This window comes from Serinus canaria, chromosome 6 (genome assembly GCF_022539315.1).
Source record: "Serinus canaria isolate serCan28SL12 chromosome 6, serCan2020, whole genome shotgun sequence".
Lineage (NCBI taxonomy): Eukaryota > Metazoa > Chordata > Aves > Passeriformes > Fringillidae > Serinus > Serinus canaria.
Window position 1 is genome coordinate 18,870,081 of NC_066320.1, and position 18,738 is coordinate 18,888,818.

The 18,738-nt window shown below is 36.3% G+C and overlaps 1 protein-coding gene across 2 annotated transcripts in view; it reads left to right on the forward strand.

Annotated features, from left to right (window-relative positions):
- HECTD2 (HECT domain E3 ubiquitin protein ligase 2) overlaps nucleotides 1–11,738 on the forward strand; it is a 32,192-nt gene extending 20,454 nt beyond the window's left edge. The window contains exons 14-21 of one of the 2 annotated variants that reach the window (XM_009087300.4): nucleotides 2,181–2,269; nucleotides 3,287–3,445; nucleotides 3,737–3,811; nucleotides 4,646–4,733; nucleotides 5,001–5,107; nucleotides 6,292–6,407; nucleotides 7,014–7,157; nucleotides 9,204–11,738. In XM_009087300.4, the coding sequence (XP_009085548.2) occupies nucleotides 2,181–2,269; nucleotides 3,287–3,445; nucleotides 3,737–3,811; nucleotides 4,646–4,733; nucleotides 5,001–5,107; nucleotides 6,292–6,407; nucleotides 7,014–7,157; nucleotides 9,204–9,324 (899 nt within the window). In that variant the 3' untranslated portion in view covers nucleotides 9,325–11,738. Of the gene's footprint in view, nucleotides 1–2,180; nucleotides 2,270–3,286; nucleotides 3,446–3,736; nucleotides 3,812–4,645; nucleotides 4,734–5,000; nucleotides 5,108–6,291; nucleotides 6,408–7,013; nucleotides 7,158–9,203 lie in introns of those variants that run through there. The other variant, XM_030240987.2, reaches the window with a different exon arrangement.
- The last annotated feature ends 7,000 nt before the right edge of the window (nucleotides 11,739–18,738 follow it).

Sequence of the window (18,738 nt, forward strand, 5' to 3'; positions counted from 1 at the left end):
CCAAGGGGAAAAAAAGTCAGGCCTTTTGGTTAAACAGGAGATGGTAAGACATGAATGAGCAGTCATAACCAAGCAGTTCTATCCACTCGTTTTATAGTGATGTAGATGGATCTGGGTGTGTTTTATTCACCACTCTAATGAGCTTTCCTCTAATGGATACATTACTGATGACTTAGTGCATCAAGGTGTTGCCAGGATGGCTTTTAGATTGATTTCCAGGGACTTGAGCATAACACCTGATAGTCACTGAGCTTGTCTCTCTTTGCCTGGAAGTGTTCATATCCCTTAAGATCATGGTCTTTTATTGTTATTAGGACTACTTCTAAAGGTACAGAATTTTAAGTCATAAGTGTCGTCATATCTGCAGAGATTATTTGCCTGTAGCCCTTTTTCTAGTAAAACGGGGTCTGTGTGAAGACATGACATTGCTGATAGCAACTTTAATTGGAAACAATTTATCCTGCAGAAAGCATTCTGTAAGTCTGACAGTTTCGTTAGTAAAAAAGCTGTCAGCAGAGCTTGGTAATTGATGAGTTTGGAAACAGTCAGAGTAATTTATTTTTTCACTATCTCTGGCAGGCTTCCTTACTTTAAAGTGCAAATTCTTTCATTGTTTCGACTATCAGCCAAGTGTGGGAAGAGTTCAGAAATAATCTTGTCCCTTGGAAAGGGACTGTATCCTCTACTGTATTTAATGTTTAAGATGCAACTAACATGTCAGAAGCTTGAAAGGGAAAATATCACTGTTATTACCCTTTCCAGGTTAACTGATTCTTCAGGTTTAACTCCTGGAATTTAAAAACTCTTAAGTCAGCTGTCTGTCTGCCTGTGTGTTTTGCAATGCTTTCTTTTTATTGGTGTGGACAATTTACAAATGGGATTCGAAACCTATTTTGTTCAACATCCTTGTGATCTTTTAGCATGGGAGCTTTGCTCTGCCTGACATGCAGCTGTTCTGCTGCTTCTGGCAAAGTCTATGGCAGTGTCTAAACCTTTTGTGATAAGCACCTTTTTGAGCTGGAGTTGAAAAGATAAATTGTTCAGGAGAGTGGGGGGAAAAATGTGAAGGCAGCTTTTTGCCTGTGATTTATCATAAGAACTAGATGTCCCTGAGAAAAGTTGGATTTTCATTCCTTTTTTTTTTTTTTAAATCAAAAGGACTTCGGGTTATTTATTTTTTTAAATTAAATATTATTTTTCACCACATTCATTTTCAAACAGAGATACAGTGAGCTATTGCATATGAGATGTGCTTAGAACTAGTGAGTGCTTTGGTTTGTACACACCATGGCAACAATAATAAGCTTGGCCCATTCAATCCCAACAAATTAAAAAAGGCCATCACATTTTATCCAGTTTACTTCTGCATTAGAGCTCACTGATGTGGAGTGTTTCTTACTTCTCTGAGCAATACTTCCTAGGCATTTTAGAGCTGTTTCTGCTTTCATTATGTTGGTTTTTACTTTCTGTCACTCTTTAAAACAGAATGTTCTGTATCTGATGCAAATAGCAGTCAAACTCATCTATACTCATGATTTCAGTAGGATCTAGCTTGTCATTTAGACCCATGAGTGGCTTTTTTAAGGTACGTGTGGTTTGGGGCTTTTAATATTTTCTGGTATAATTTTTGGACAGAAAATATGAAACATATCCCTTTGCTGGTAGTGTGTGTATATCATAAACCATTTACAGCTTTCTATTTTAAGAAGGTAAACTTATGGTATTTGTATCATGGGATTCTTGCCAGCATTTTTCAGGATTGTCGTCTGCTATTGACCTAGAAAGAGAGGAGGAAGTGAGTTTACATTGCAGTAACAAAATTTTTGGTTAGACATTTAATATTTATGGCAGTACCAATGCTGGAGTGCAATGAAAAAGCAGATTGCTTAGGGAATATGCAAAATATCCACAACTGGAGGCCCTGAAGAACGTGTTGCACCAGCACCAAGCAGGGCTGGTGGGCTTGAGCCTCCTTCAGGCTTGGCACTGCCCTTGCTGCTCCTTCCCAAGCATCTGCCTGCAGGCTCCTGCCATGGGTGGGAACAGGGTCCTGAGAAGAAGCATGGGGATGTGGGCACCCCCAGAAGCATTCCAGGGGTGCATGGGTAAGAAAGGAGAAGCTTTGTATGAGTTCTTACAAAGCTCAGTGCCTTTTTAAGGGTTACATTGCCATTCTGCAGGCATGTTCACCTACCACAAGGACTCGCAGTGCCATTGGTTCAGCAGCTTTAAATGTGACAACTACTCAGAATTCCGACTGGTTGGAGCTGTATCCTTTCATGTCTGCTAGAACGTTCTGAACGACACTTGATGAGCTGGTGTGGGGATGAAATAAGGCACTGGCTCAAGCTCCTTCAAAGGTTGTGTATACCCCTATGTTCATTTTAATTGTATTTTTTTAATATTGTTCAAGCAAGGGAACTAAATATAGGAAGAAAATGGTGTGTGTGGGTACATGGTACATTTTTCCGTCAGAAAATATTAAGTCAATGTTAAGCATGCAACTTCTTTTCTGTGCAAGTTGAAATTTTTTGGAGTTTCTTTCAGTAAACATCAATGTGCCTGTGTCCTTTAACAGTTCATTCAAATCCATTGAGCAATATGTAGCTTTTTGCCTTTTTTTATTACAAAATGGAAGCCACATGCTATTTTGAGGACTAGTTTATTTTCTAGGTTTTCTGTTGTGCTTATAAAGGAAGATCTCAGACAAAGGATTTATGATAGTTAGTATATGCTTATAACTCCACTGAGATGATGTAATAGTGTCCATTAACTGATTGCAGTTGGATCAGATGGTGTTGTAGGTCTTTTCTAACAGATCTGTTCTATTCTTGTGAGAAGCTGAATTGGGATAGTTTCAAATTTGTTTCATGGGATGCATTTAAATGTGCTGATGGATGAGCTGTTGTACCAGTGCAGGTATGTCTTAATGCTTTTAGATTTACTTAAAAGAAACATTGCTTTATTGATCTCTCACTAGAAAATACATATTTATCTTTCTCTTTTTCATAACAGTACTTTGGAAAAATTTATTGTAGAAATGCTTGTATAGAATATTATGAAGAAGATTCTCAAGCATTCTGTCAATATGCATCGTTTGACCATGCTAACCACTACTTAATTGTAATGAAAAACTGTATTTAAAATTGTCAATCCAGAAATAATGAAATAATTTACATTTCTTCTGTTTGTTGAGCATGAATCTTAAAATATTTTTTCCAAGCTACAAAAATACTATCTATAATAAGGATGTGTCAGATTTGCCCTTAACTTTTGACGTATATAGCTTATGGGACTTGCTGTCTATAACAGTATCACTTTGGATATTCGTTTCCCACCTTGCTGTTACAAGAAATTATTGAGTCCTCCCATTGTTCCCTGTGATCATAACACACTTGTAGGCATCTGTGGTGTCACATTAGATGACCTGTTTCAGATTATGCCTGTAAGTATTACATTTTCTAAGAGGCAAAGTTACTGATAGAAAACCTGATTTACTCATATTTAATGCTTGAGTTATAAACTGTTTGAAAAGAGCTTTTTTTTCAGCACAGGCTGATAACATCTTCTTCTGATGGAAACATAAGATACCAGTGTTGTCTAGCATAGCATGCATTGTAAAAATACAGTTTCTTCCAAGATACTTTCTGTTTAAAACAATGCTTCTGACATATCCTTGCAAAGTGCCTCACTTAGTTTTGTAGATTTACTAAAGTGTTTTTTACTCATATTGTAGGAATTGGCACATGGACTAAGTGAACTTCTGTCCTATGAAGGCAATGTTGAAGAGGATTTTTATTCCACCTTTCAGGTCATTACATGCACAACTCTAAGCAGAGTTTCTCAACTCGCTCAGTGATTTTTCCCAATGTTGGAATGGCAGTGGAGTGGTTATTGCAGTGTGATTGCTGACTGTTTGGAATGCAACTGCACGGGATTGGAGCTGGCTCCAGGAGCCGCGCTGCCCGGTGCCGCTGCGTGTTCAGCTTGGCTCTGTGGTGACACTCCAGGCTGTTGTTCCTGACAGTGTAGGTGATCCCAGTGCTCACCACCAGGGTCACTTGGCCAGCTGCTGGTGCATTTCCAGCTCTTTGCTTCTCTGTCTAACCCAGAAGATAGTCAAAGTTTACTTGGTTATTTTATGTACTTTGTCCAAGAAATCTCACTTTAGCGCAATAGCCTGTTCAGGCTTTTACAGTTTTGCCTGACTTGTGTGTTGTAACTGCTATTTCAGTCAGGAAAGTCTTTTTCAGTTACTCATTGTCTCAGAACACACATACTAGTTAATGAAATTTCATATTGGTGGTACTTAGTTCCTAGGTGAGCTACAGCAGAGCAAATACCTTCTTAATTGCATTTTCTGCTCCTGTGCTATTCTTTTGTATGAAAAGCTCTACGGCTCCAGAGCCTGCAGGTCAGTTTGACATGCCACTATGTAACAGGGTCAAGTTTTGTTCTTGGAATACTAATTTTCTGAGCAATTTGTTGAAAACTGTAATATTTAACTTGTAAAAACCTCACAATACTCAGAATTACAGCATGTGCTGAAGAGAGGGAGGGAATACATGACACAATATGAGCTTTGCCATTTGTAAGTATATTAATTTATTTTCCAGTGCTGACCGTGACTCCTCTTTTTCTGTAGGTTTTTCAGGAAGAATTTGGTGTTATAAAATCTTACAACTTAAAGCCAAATGGAGATAAAATTCCAGTCACAAATCGGAATAGGAAAGGTAATTTGACACATATTAACCACATATACTTTGCAGATTTAAGTCTGTCCTTTTTCTCCTTTCTATTAACCTATGCTTTCATAAACACAGTGTGAAAATGAAATGGCTGTAGTTCTTTCTGGTATGCCTACCAATTTAATGGTAGGCATACCAGATGGTATCTAAAACTAAATGCATTCATTTTTCATATTCACTACAGTTTTAGAGGGCAGAATAAGTTATTGATTAAAATTATTGTAATGTAACAAAATAATTTTTTTTTTTTAGAATATGTGCAGCTCTATGTTGATTTTCTTCTCAATAGATCGATCTACAAACAATTTGCTGCTTTCTATTATGGATTTCATAGTGTCTGTGCTTCATATGCATTACTGGTAAGAATAAGTGAAACATAACTGTTCACTTCTGTTTCAAGTATTTGACAGTGAGTTATCTTAATTAAATTGCATTGGATGATTTTAAGATTTGGAAAGAATCTTGACTGATCAATAAGCTTGATTAATCCAACATAAGTAGAAGAAATTAATCAGATAATCAACTATTCTCTGTAGTGTTTCATTGAAAAGCAATAAATAAAGGTTCAGAAGACAGGTTTATCACTGTGTATTCACAGACACATCACAGGCTCTCCAGTGAATGTTTACAAGGTTTCTATGTATTCCTATACATTTAGGAACTGCAGAACAACTGTGTCTGAGTGCTCCTGAGTGACTCCTCTGAAAACATATATTGCTTTTTGCAGGAAGAACACTCGGGGAGATTGAGATTAAGCATTCTTCTATTTTCAGTCCTGTTTGGCTGTTGAAATGACTTTTAATTTACAGCATCCCTTCTGCACTGACAAAGAAGGGAAAGTTTCAATTTGTCAGGGATTTTCTAAATTCCAGTGAAATTGTTGAGCTGTGACACCTTGCAGCAAAGTGAGGTGTGCCCAAACACAAGGAAGGTTTTGGAAGGACCATGATAATCCATTGAAATGCCACGGCATACTTCCATGCAACTTGATGATGTTGTAGTAAATGAATTAGTGGTTCTGCAGGTGTAAGTTTAATGGATATTAAACATGGCTTATAGTTAGTATTTGCTTTGCACAGCAGTGTGTACCACTGAGAGTCAAGTTCTGTCAGCCTCTGCTGCTCAGCTGCCCATGCTGGAATAGTCAGTGCAAAGGAAATGGAAGTTGAAATCAAAATTGACATCAAGACCCTCCCTCAGATTTCCATATGTACAAACTTAGTTTTCTTCCTGACCCATTTGTAGTCTGATCACATCATAGGCAAGTCAGTGTAATAAATGTAAGAATGATGAAGAAATTAGGAACATAATATGCTGAAATATTGTGTTATCTTGTAATTAACTTTCTACTATATATGGCAGTAAGAGATACTTCAAAGTGCTGAGCAATTAATTTTTCTAAAATCAGTATGTATTAGTTAGAGACTTATGTTGAATGATATTCTGTTAATTTTTCTGTAATGACAAAATAAAAAATTATTCTAGTAGCATCATTTCTCATTTTTTAAAAAATATTAAATATTTTGTCCTTGATGTTTGGCAGCTACTTCGTCCAGAGGAGGTTGAAATTCTTGTCTGTGGCAGTCCTGAACTGGACATGTCTGCTTTGCAGAGAAGTACCCAATATGAGGGCTACCAAAAAACTGATCTGACTATACGGTAGGCCTGGATTTTTATTCTAATTAATGAGTTTAAAATGTCATGAAATGTTAGTCTTACAGCAGTAATCTCTTCAAGGATAACCTGAGAATGAGTGAAGTTTTAGAATCCTATTTCTAAATAAGACAAAGACACTATGAAATTGTCATAAGTAGGAAAAATTAGAATCTTAATGGATATGTGTTTACTGAATGTCCTTAAAAGATTGTGACCACATTGAAGTGGAATAGTTTGAAAAGAAAAGCTCCAAATCCTGCATTTGAAATCTCAGTATCTTTTAAAAATACTTCTTTTACTCAATTCTCTTTGACACCAAGGACATTTATATCAGTGAGTAGAAGGCATTTCTATTTGTATAGATAAGTGGGCTGGGGCATCATTTGGCAAGACATCATTCCAAAATTCATAGAATGTTTTACTTGTCAATTCCTTGGGAATTTAACCTTGTATATTGGAGTACTGCTGATGTCCTATAGATTATATGAATTAAACTCTCAGTAAGTGATATTCATCATGTAGTACTTGTAGTTTTATTATCATATTCATACTATTTTTTTATGATGTTGCATCTTGCAACTTTTTCTTCTCCCTCTGCCCTGAGCATAGATACTTTTGGGATGTAGTACTTGGATTTTCTCTGGATCTTCAAAAGAAGCTGCTGCATTTTGCCACAGGAAGTGATAGAGTTCCTGTGGGAGGAATGGCTGATCTGAATTTCAAGATTTCAAGGAGTGAAACATCCACTAATTGGTAAGTATTTTTTTGGATTTTTTAAATTTTTTTCATTAATTTTTTTCCAGAGAGCCCTTATTGTTCTTGAATGTCTTTTTACAGAAGAGCAAGTGATTGTGCAAGGAAAAAACTGCATGGACTCCTTTAATTTGCCTTCAAAATGTTATACCCATTTATTGATTGCATAAATTTTGAAAACAAGGAAATTGTTTTTCCAGTCACTGTTTACATTTGAGGCTGGTAATTATTTATAGGGATTATTTACATGTTTTCAATTCAAATAAATTATTTTTATCATTCCTAACATGACAGTTGACCTAATGAAAATACACCTTGAACTACCATGAATTTTTCTGAATTTTTTGAGTTTGATGGCATTATTTATAGCAAGCCAATTAGTATTTTTTTAATTCCTAAGACTAGGAAAAGTCAGTTTAAATAATTTGAAAGCTGTATAGAAAAACTTGCAGCTCTGAAGCGCTTTGTGAAGCAATAATTAATGGCTTTACCTAGATTTCTCAAACAATTAGAGTAATCAAAATATTTAAATGGAACTGTATTTTTCAAAGTCTGAATTCTGCTGGGTTTTCTGTGAAGAGCTGATCTAAAGGCATAAGCATAATAAATTTTGAGGTTGTTTTAAATTTAATTTATCTCATTACCATGATATTTCTAATGCTTTTCTCAATGAGGTAATAACTGGTTCCAGTAACATGAAAGGAACAAGAGGATCAGATGAAAAATGAAGAAAAATCAGTCAACATTGAATCACTCTTTATGTTCCTTGTTTAAATTGTTCTTTTTCTTAAAAATGAGAAGATGTGTTTCGAAGTAGTCCGCATTTTAAACTGCTCTAGGTCCATGTTTTGCAAGATAATTGTTGCTGTCAGACTGCCTGCACAGGGATAAATGTAGACACCATCATCATATTGCTCACACAATAGGATCAAAGAATGTAATAGCAATAAAAATTGGCAATTTTAATAAAAGCTTCTCAACTTTCCAAGTTCTGAAGCCATGACTCCAGTCCAATTAGCTGATCTTCGCTGATCATTTGAAGGGCAGGGAGGGGAAAAGTAACTAGGGCTTCCAGACCTGGGGGGTTCCATCCCCTTTTGAGCATGTTTGCCAATGATCAAAGGCCAAGTTGTTGCCATTCGAAAGACTGAGGGATGAAATTAAAAGAGACCTAGAGGGCTTTTGAGTCACATAATAAAATATGTGTGTCTAACTGTAGTACATTTTTCAGTGTGTTTTCCAGATGGCAGGTTGAGCTGCAGCTCATTGCCTTTCTCCTGTCTACCCCCCAAGTTATCAGCTGTAGGACAGGTATATATCCTCAGGTGTGGCCTCCGTGTCACTTGACAGTTTAAATGGCAAGAAGTTCCTGAGCTTTTTATTACCTGTGGCTCATCAGATTAATCCATTCTAGTGAGAAACAAAGTTTCCAGTGTTTCGGGCATTCCTTAGCCATATCTGCAATACATATATTCAGGCCCTCTCTCAGAAAAAACTTGGAGCTGGAAGTGTTGGTATAACTGAGACCAGAATTTGTGAACTGTAGTTTTTCCAGCATTTCAGTCAATTCTTCACAGCTCCCCATTGAAGTCTGTAAGGACCTGTTTTACCAGGCTGAACCCTGAGTTCTGTATCATCACAGACACAGAACTGTGCTTCTTCTAGGTGTGTCTGTACCTACTGCAGGACCCACCTTCCTTTTCCATGCTGTGGATTCTTACTGTACCCACATTTTGTGTTTAGAGAGGTCATGTGGTACTGGAGTTTCCAGAATCTGGAAGTAGATGTTTCCAGCTTGGGAAAAAAAAAAAAAGGGAAGTGGGAGGAGGGGGTTGCAGGCAAACAATTTCATCTGAAGTACTTTTGACCAGCAGTGGTGTTACTTGCATTCAACAGAACTTGAACCAAGATTGGGATAATTATTCCTTTTATAGGATTTCTTACTTAAGAAATGTTATCTGAAAATGTATGGGCAATTGGCAGTGTTCTGGTTCTATGACATTATTCTTAAATGTGTTTTGCTGGGTGTTTTTTAAATTATTTTAGGTTACCTGTGGCACATACCTGCTTCAACCAGCTTTGTCTCCCTCCTTACAAGAACAAGAAGGAACTGAGGCAAAAGTTAATAATCGGAATTTCAAATGCAGAGGGCTTTGGTCTGGAATAAGATAAAATACTCCAAGAACAGCATATTTATGTAGCATTCACTCTCTTCTGATTGTGCCTTTAAGCTTTTCATTGTTATGTCTCTTGATACTGTGCCAGTTTTATCGCATTTAGATAATTTTTTTTAATTAAATATGAAGTGTATGGGTTTTTTTCCTGAATGGCAATACATTTGCTGCTTGCTTTGTCACAGAAGTAGCTTTCTTTGTACAAAAAGCTCATCTGTTTGAACAAAACAACTAAGACAATTTCCAAGTGTTAGGTTTTTCTTTATAGCACTTTATTATTAATCATAATTCCTTTACATCAAGGTATCCCATTGGGAGAAAATATACAGACTATATCTCTATTGGTTAATCCCAGTGGCAGAAAAAATATAGCATCGGCATGTAGCCTTTTTTTTTTTTTTCCACAAAGGCAAATAGGAATTTTAGTATTTATAAAATGTATTTAGTTTTATTATTCTGGTTTTCCTGCTTGGTGAAACCAGCTGTCTAAGAAGTATGTAAATAACTGCCTGTGAAGAAATAGGGTTTTGATAGTGCCATTTACTGCTAAAAGATTATTTTTTATGAAATGAGGTTTTAGATGTTGTATATTCAGCTTTTACACTTGACTGTACAAGAGTGTTAAAAGGTATTTTTTCAGCTTGAGGGGATTCAAGTTCAAGCTACAAGTATTAAGGAATTTGTATGTTCATTCTTAACAGCAAACTAGCCAGATCTATTGTAGCATTATAGTAAACAAAACTAGATTTTTTTTTTTAATTCCACATCTGGTGAAATGCTTTAGGAAGAGAATTATATCCACAAGCCGTGGAAAACTGATATAGTATACTATGGTATCATTTTTTTGCAGCAACTTTGTTGAAAGTCTTAAATAAGCTGTGACAAAAGTGAACACAATAACATTTCTGAAGAATGTTGCAACTTTCATTAACTTGGAGACCAGCATTTAAAAATGTTTTGTGTTTTTCACTGCACAAACTCTGTGAAAAGAATTCTTGGTATGTCTGCTCTGAATTAGTAAATTAGCAGCTGGGGAAAAAATGGTTCTACAATACTGAAATAATTATAACTCTGGGTTTTATTCATTAAATGGAAAGACTTTGTCAGCATGCAGTATAGTAGTTTTAAATATGAACAGCTACTGTGTATTCTGTAGATATTTTTTTTTCAGCTGAATAAGGCCCAGATCATTTGAGACACTTTGGCATCTAATTTGTCAGCTTTCCCCATTGACATCTGCTGGGGCATGGATGCATATCTATCTTGTAGTGTCTGTACTCAAATACTATATTAGTCTTCTTTCTTTCTCTGTATTATTTCCATACAATCAACAGATTTAACGAAGGATTATCACATTAATCTAATTCATGCTTTCAAAGCTGTTCTGGATATTCTTCAATAGCTAAGTGTAAATTTTATTTTTTTATTTCTCCTAAAAAAATTACTGGTGATTTTACTGTTTTATTAAGGCAGAGATAAATATTAGGAAATTTTAGAATATTTGACACTGTATTCATAGTGCTGTCATTGAAACCAGTAATAAAATTTCCATTGGCTTTAGCCTGGAACTGTGCTAGGTTAGCATCAAGCCTGCTAAAAGCAGCACTGGAAAATTCTGCAGTTTTTCATTGTATCTCTCAAATGGAGACTTTAAAATGAATTTTAACTTGCAGGATTTCAGATGTTGAGAAAAAAAATTAAGCTTTCACTGTTGCACTGAATGAACTAGATAGCTGCAAGCAATGTTGAATTTCTAACACCTGAATGTGGATGTAAGTAGGAAACCTGGAAACAAAGACCTACTGCCTTTCCTCTCTTTGTAGAATTGGATTCATGAAAGGTTGGCTTATGAATAAATAGCTATACAGTTTATTTGAAAACATGGCAAATTAGCCAAAATATTTTTTTAAGGCTTAAACCTGCTTTTAATAACTATTTATCTACTATTGTTAAAATAAAAGCTTTATCTTTTCTCCTTTTCACTGAATTGCACTTTGCCTTCTGTTCAGTTTTATTTATTGAAGCTTTTTTTGAGATAATGTGTAATATTACCTCAGAATTCTAAAAATGCTATTGTACTTGCATCGGTTTTTAAATCAGATTGTCATTCAAAGACATTTTATATATTTCCTGATGTTGATAAATTAAATAGTAAATTTTGTATTTGTTAAATGAAAGCATTACACTGTATTTATGAAATAAGCCTCTGATAATTTTAAAAAATTTATTCAATGGTGTTTTGTTGTTCTTGTGTCTTGCCCTGTAACCCAGCAAATCTTTTTTTATCTCCATCATTGTTTTGTACTGTACAAAAGAAATCTTGTTTGTATTAACTTGTTCAATACTAAGTATCTATTTTTATGTATCAAAATTGTCCAGTCATTAAATCAAATATTTCAAATGCTGACCTCACTTGTATAATTTCAGATGTCTAAAATTGGTCATAATGGATATAAAATTATGATCAACCTCTCTGCTTTTGGTTTATTTTTCTCTTGAGAAGTTTTCTTTACCATAACAGTTCTGCTAAAACATTGCATGGCTCACTGAGAAGAAACTAAGTTCCAAAAACCAGACATACATCAAGACTTAAATTTCATATTTACAGTCAAAATTACAGGTGTTCTGGTGCATCCCATGATGTAATAATGCTGTAAAGTAGCATGGATCCTCATCATGGATCCAACAACTGGGTTGGAGAAGACAAGGCTTTCGGGACGTGCAGTTCCAGCCTTCCAGTACCTGAAGGGGGGTTGTGAAAAGGAGAGGGACTTTTTATCTGGGGAGATAGCAGCAGGACAAGGGGAAATGGTTTTAAACTGAAAGAGGGCAGGTTTAGATGAGATGTTAGAATGAAGTTCTTTATTCAGAGGATGGTGAGGCTCTGGAATAGGTTGTTCAGAGAAGTTGTGGATGCCCCATCCCTGGAAGTATTCAAGGCCAGGCTGAATGGAGCCCTGAGGATCCTGATCTGGTGAATGGCTGGGAGGGTTGAAACTATGTGATCTCTAAGACCCCTTCCAACCCAAACCATTGTATGATGGTGATTCTAACTTAATTTTCCTTTTTTTTTTTAACTACCTCAGTTGCAAGATTACTTGGAGGTGCAAAGCCAAAAGCTGTTGTATGTTTTTCTGCCTAATTTGAACACAGTCAGGACGGACAGGTAACAAGAACATTGTGCTTTCCCACGGACACAGGTCCTGGTCACAGAACTGTTACCTTTGTACCTACAGATGGCAGCAAAGATGAAGATTGAAGCAATTTAATTAGAGGTCAGACTTTCCTCTTAGCTAACAGCAGATATAATAAATGCACATAATGAAGAAAAAGGTAATGTCTTAAAAATTTATATCACAATAAATCTCAAATTTGCAAAGTCAGCAAATATAAATTGACTTATGGCAAACAAATATGGGGAAAGGAGAAGCAGCTTCTTGGATCTAGTGCTGGGTTTTGAAATTGTCCTCTCTTTTCAGTAAGAGTTCCTAATGTGGTTTTGGGACCAATGAAAGACTCTGCCAAAACCTCAGACAGGAGATTGGTTATACCTGATCTCTGACCAGTCAATAGCCTCAAGACTGATATTTGGAAAGAGGTTAGAAAGCCTGGCTTGCCTTGGCCTGTTTCAGCTAGGGATCAGAAGGCTGGCACTGGGGCTTAAAATTGAAATGCTGTATTTCCTTTTGATTTTTTGGCCAAAAGTGGTGAGATTCCTTCCCTGTAGTAGCAGTTGGTGTTGATATTGGCTTGCTCCAGGAGCAAATGTTATGCCCATTGTTAATCTTCATAGCTGTGGTATTTAATATTCCGTGAGAGCTCCTTTAAAATAATGAAAATATCTGAAAGGTCCCTCAAAGCCTCTGGTTTCATGTCCTGACTGTCAGACAATAATAATTTTTTTCTCCAAGAGCCCCTGGTGTTCTTCCAATTAATTTGTTTGGGTCAAGTAATTTTTAAGTCTTTTTTGGGGTTTTTTTGCAGGGTGTTGTTTTGTTTTGCTTTACTTTTGGGGGGTTTTTGTGGGTTATTTTTCGTTTTTGTTTTGGGGGGGGTTGTTTGGGTTTTAGGGGGGGTTGTTTGTTTGTTTGTTTGTTTTTGTTGGTTGGTTGGGTTTTTTTGAGGGTGTGTGCTGGGCTATGTGTTGTTAAAGTTCCTTGCACTTTTAAATATTCATGTGTATAAGAAAATAATGAAGTGGCCTGGACTGCCACAGCTGTGTCTCTTGTGTTAGAGATGTTCTAATTAATACTGAAGTAGGTTTTATTGTTAAATTAATGAGTAAAAATGGCCCCCAGTGATCTGCACCTTTCAAATTGTTAATTAAATTCTTACTGAACTCTTTGAACCCCAGTGCCTTTATGTAAAACACAACAGGTCATGGAAGATGGAGAGATTTTTTTTCTGATGATCTGGTGATGCAGTTGCTCACTAGACTCTGGAAAGGTGAGAGAAGTTCAGATAAGTTGGGCATGCTAAGTTCAGTTCTGGAATCTTATGCAGTACTAGAGTTAATAATAGAGTTAAGTAATACTTTTATGCTTAATGAAAGGATATATCAATGAATGCCTTGTGTGTTTTGTGTTCTACTACAGCAAGGCTTCATTTTCTATTTTTCTTTTTGGCATCAATTTAATGATTTGGTACCTGTAGTGAGTGAGGCTTTTACTTTTTCATGCAGTATTTTCTTCCCATAAGAGTCATTCTAGATTCTGTAGATATATGATGCTCAGGTTTAATTTAAGGTCTTCTTGTTTATTTGCTGCTTTAACTCTATAACATGATTTCTATTAACCAGGAGAGATGAATCTGTTCTCAGAGAGTCATTAGTTATCTTCTCACCAGGATCTCTGGCTGTTGCCATACTTTGGATAATAACAATCCAGCCTCCACTGGCATTACCAGAACAGAACTATTTGTAGCTACATTATGTAATTCAAACATCTTTTCAAGGGTGAGTTTTCTCAGTGTACATTCAATCTCTGCTCTAGCAGAGAGCTAGAACATGAATTTCTTTTGCTATTTGTTTAGTGTCGGTAGCAATACTGTGAAAGTCAAGAACTGTGTTTTGTCCTCTGGAAAAATCAATCCAGCTGGATATAAAGTAGCTAACCCACAGTCATTTTTGAAAGCCATGGGGTTTAAACTCAAATATGTGGATCTTGATTTTGATGATCTTCTGGTGAATTTATGAACCTCACATTCCTGATTTCCAAAGACTGTGTACTGCTTGGGGCTTTTAGTAGTTGGCCTTGATTAGTGGTAATGTGCCACACTGAGCAGGGAAGGCACTTAATTTTGTCATCTTGCTCAACTACTTTAAAGAGGGGTCTTTTCCCAGCTCTTTCTGGATTCCAAGATGGAAAGTATCTTGCTCAGATACTTGAACATCCTGACAAGACATGTTTTTTATATTAAATGCGTATAAATTCTTTATCCTTTATTAATAGAAAATTTATTTAACCATAGCAGATAAATGTGGCCTGTGTAAAATAGAGATGAGCAGAGTAGCAAATAGAAGAAATTTACATCCTTAGTATTTTGATGGAATTGCTTTTTAGTTGGAGAAATCTAATTTTATTTCCTTAGCTGATTTGGTTAAATTTTTCTAGGCTAGAATATCTTAGAGAGCTTAAGAGCTGAAAATATTTTCTTTAATTCAATAACTGGGTTAGTTAAAGCTAAAATTTGAGTAAAGTACACATTTTCCTACATGTACCTCTGTGTACTGCTTATTGCATTGTCTGGTTGTAGTAATATCAATAAAGTGTTCATCATTTTTCTTTTGAAATTCCAACATTTCTGGCAATTTTTATTGTGAAAGAAAAGCTTTCCCAAACATTGAAAGCAGTCAGTATTCATTCAAACTGAAAATTTTGAAGTAATAACAGGCATTTGCTCCTGTTGCATATAAACAAGCTCATTGCATTTTGGTTTGGGAGGCTTTGCTTTAGGATCCAGAATCTATTCAATGTCATATTTCTGCTCATTGGTTGAAATGCATTGAGCTGTTACATCAAATGGCACATTCTGGAAGGTGAAAACTCTCTTTTCAGTAGCTTGTGCTACTGGACATTACGGCAAATATGTGAAAAGGATTCCAAGTTAATAATTGTTTTTGTTAAAATTTAATTGCTTTGTTAGTTGCCTGATAGAGGCTGAAATCTCCTGGGGTGTTACAACCAAGCTGTGTTTGAATTACCAGGGGGATGTTTGCTTTCTTCCTATTGATCATCTCCCAGCGCATGCTGGTCCAGTTTCTACTGGTGATGGGTTTCAAACCCTTACAGGGGGTGTTTTCATGTATTTCTTATGACAATTAAATACCCATTAATTCTTCATTTCAAAAAGGGAAGTCAGCAGTCTATAATGTTGGACAAGAACTCTCAGGTACAGAACTAAAATCTCAATGTAATAAGTTTAGAAACTGTTTTATTTTCCTATACTGGATTTTAAACATAAAACACCATCTTATAATCAGAGGTGTTGATGCAACACCAACAGCTGTGTCTTCTCTTCCTCATTCCCTGGTTGTTTTTGTGTAAACTGCTGTAGGCATGTAACAAAAACATGGGAGATGTGTTAGGAATAGGTTTTTATGGGAAAGTGATAGTACTGGAATTTTTTTATGTCTTTGCTTACGTCCTCATGTGGTAGCTGTAGTTGAGTATGGTTTTCATCTGTGACTGTTGGCAGTGGGTACACTGCAGGAGGGGATCTGAAGGTGTAATTGCTTGCATCATTTTTCACGTCATTGATCAAAAGGAAAAATGACCTTTCTGTGTTTCTCTTCCCTCTTCAGGGCACCTTGATGCATCAAGGCTTTTCTATTTTATGGTGCAAAGGTAGTCTCACATTATCTTTTGCCCTTGAATTTCTTCTCAATTTATTTGTTGCTGGTTTTATTAGTAGGGCTTATTAATTCTATGTGACATAAGCACAGCTGCTATGCTTAATCATACATTCAGTTAGCATTTTCATACTTGTAGGTGTACTGGGAAGATGAAATTGCTACTTTCACGCAGTACAACCAATCCTTGATTAATTTCTCCTGTCATTACTTATAGCAACAATCTGCATTCTTTCTATAGTTCTGCTCCCTTTCACCATGTTCAAGATCTACTGTCATTCATAATAGAGTAGATATGTAATTGTAGAATGATAAAGAAAAAGAGGCTTTCACTTTGAATTTTCTTGGATTAAAAATAATCCTGTTGGCTATTTGGGACCATTTTTTCTAGGTTGTTGTTTTTTCTTCACTAGGTATTGGATTTTACTTTGTATTTTCTCAAAACACTGGGTAACTTAGGGGAATTTAACAGGCATTTTAGAACAGAGTTGTCACTTGCACTCATGAGTTATTTAGCTTGTCTGTCCTTATCCTAGCTAGATGCAATGTCAATCCTCTATTTGCAGCACATCTTCATAACTCAAAGTGATTCTAATATTGAGGAAGAATACACAGATGAAGCTGCTGCAAAAGGATAATGACTTTTGTCTCTAGGGTGCAACTTATAAATGTGTCTCTGCCTCTTAAGAAGAAAAAAAAAGGCAGATGAAAAACAATGGGTTCAAGGTGGTGGCAGAGGGAAGTGGAGAGAATTGCTGTGCTGTTCTCTCATTTTTGAGGAGCTAGACAGACGCTACACACTGAAGATATCTTGGAACAAAAATCCCTGAGGGATAACACTACAAGCTTCAGATCAGTTGTTATAACTCAATCTGCTCTTCCTTTTTGTTGCCACTAGCTTATTATTTGAATAGCCTTGGGGATGTTTCCTTGTTTTCTCTACTGACCTTGTCATAGCCCATGCTTACCTCATTTCTATTAGGAGTGGGTTTCTCCTGCTTTGAATGTCAGAATTGAGCAAATGAGACCCACTTAGGAGGTGAGAAAGAAGCCAGGACCATATGACATCCCAGCCTTTTCAACAATATGTAGAAAGCTGAAGAGTTTACCAGTATCTGTCTCAAGTCTGTCTAGAGGGACCCGTTTTTAAGCCAGCCTGATCAATGCTGGTGGGAGACCTAGTTTGCTGAGCCAGCAGAGAGGCTGCAGCAGGGTTTGGCAGTGCAGCAAGCCAGCTTCAGCCCTTCCCTTCAGCTCTGAATGCTTCCCAGTTTTCACTCAGAAGTCATTGCCACTTGTTTGTGTCACTCACTCAATGAAGGCTAGATCACAGCTGAAGCTCCCTAGGTATCTTGGCTCTCTATTCCATTCATGATTTCTCAATCTTTTTCAAACGGGTTTTGCTAGGAATTGATAAGTGGAGGTGAGCAAATAAATTTGAAATGTAGGCTTGTTACCAAATTGATAGGATTAGTAGGTCAAATAATAGCCATTTATTTTAAAGAAAATAATTGTTAAAAAACCCCCTCCATCTATCTATTAGCCTTTTTTAGGTTTCATTTGCTCATGCTTTGTAGTATGTGACCACAGAGCTAAATGCAAAACCCTGGAGTGCTAAATTTCTGCCATTAGCATTCTTCCCTAAGTAGGTTCGTATAGGTATCACTGTTATTCACTCAATTTTAACCCAGTTCAGTTTCTTTTCAGGTCAAAGGAGAAAACCGGGAAGCAGGAGATGCTTGTGTTTTGGATGGATCAGGTACTACTACCAAGTTATCAACCAGCTGGTTGGTGACTTTTCTTGAGTTTTTGAAATCAAGACAGTTTTGGAAATGTGCAACATTGATATCATTGCTTCATTTGTCTCAGTTATTGCAGATTAAAAGGCAAAACATCTGCACCAAACACTACCTTAGAGCTTTTTAGTGGTAATAGCAAAGAATTTTTCAGATAGCTTATCAAACCTAAAAGCAGTGATATAAAAAGATTGTAGACATTTATTGTTAAGATCAGAGTTTCATCACAATTATTGAATATTACCAGTCCAAAGCAGTTAAATAAAGTAGTCTACTATTATCTTAACATGCTGGGCATTATATGTCCATTAAAACTTGTAAAACTGGGTAACAGCCTTCCCCATCTCCCTCACTATTTTAGCATAGGCAGAATGTGAAGACAGAACCACAGAAAAAACCAAACCACATATTGGCAACTTGCATATAAAGAGAAAAGATTTGTTCATTTTTATGTAGGTAAGGGCAGGTTTTTTGGATTTGGATCTTGTTTCAGTGGATTAATTGGTGGGGTTCCCAGACTGGCCATAAGCAGAGCACAGGCTGGCTTTGGCTGAAGGAAATAAAACACCGGGGTAACTCTAGGGCAATGTTCTACTTTGTAACTGCTCCTGACCTTCCACATTACAACTAGCCAGTTGTGTAAATGCTTATTTCACCAGTGACTTACTTTTATAGCAAAGGTGTCTGATTTTTGCAGTAAGATAAAAGCAGATAGATACACAATGTACGTCAGAAATTACATTTTATAAATAGAGCATCCA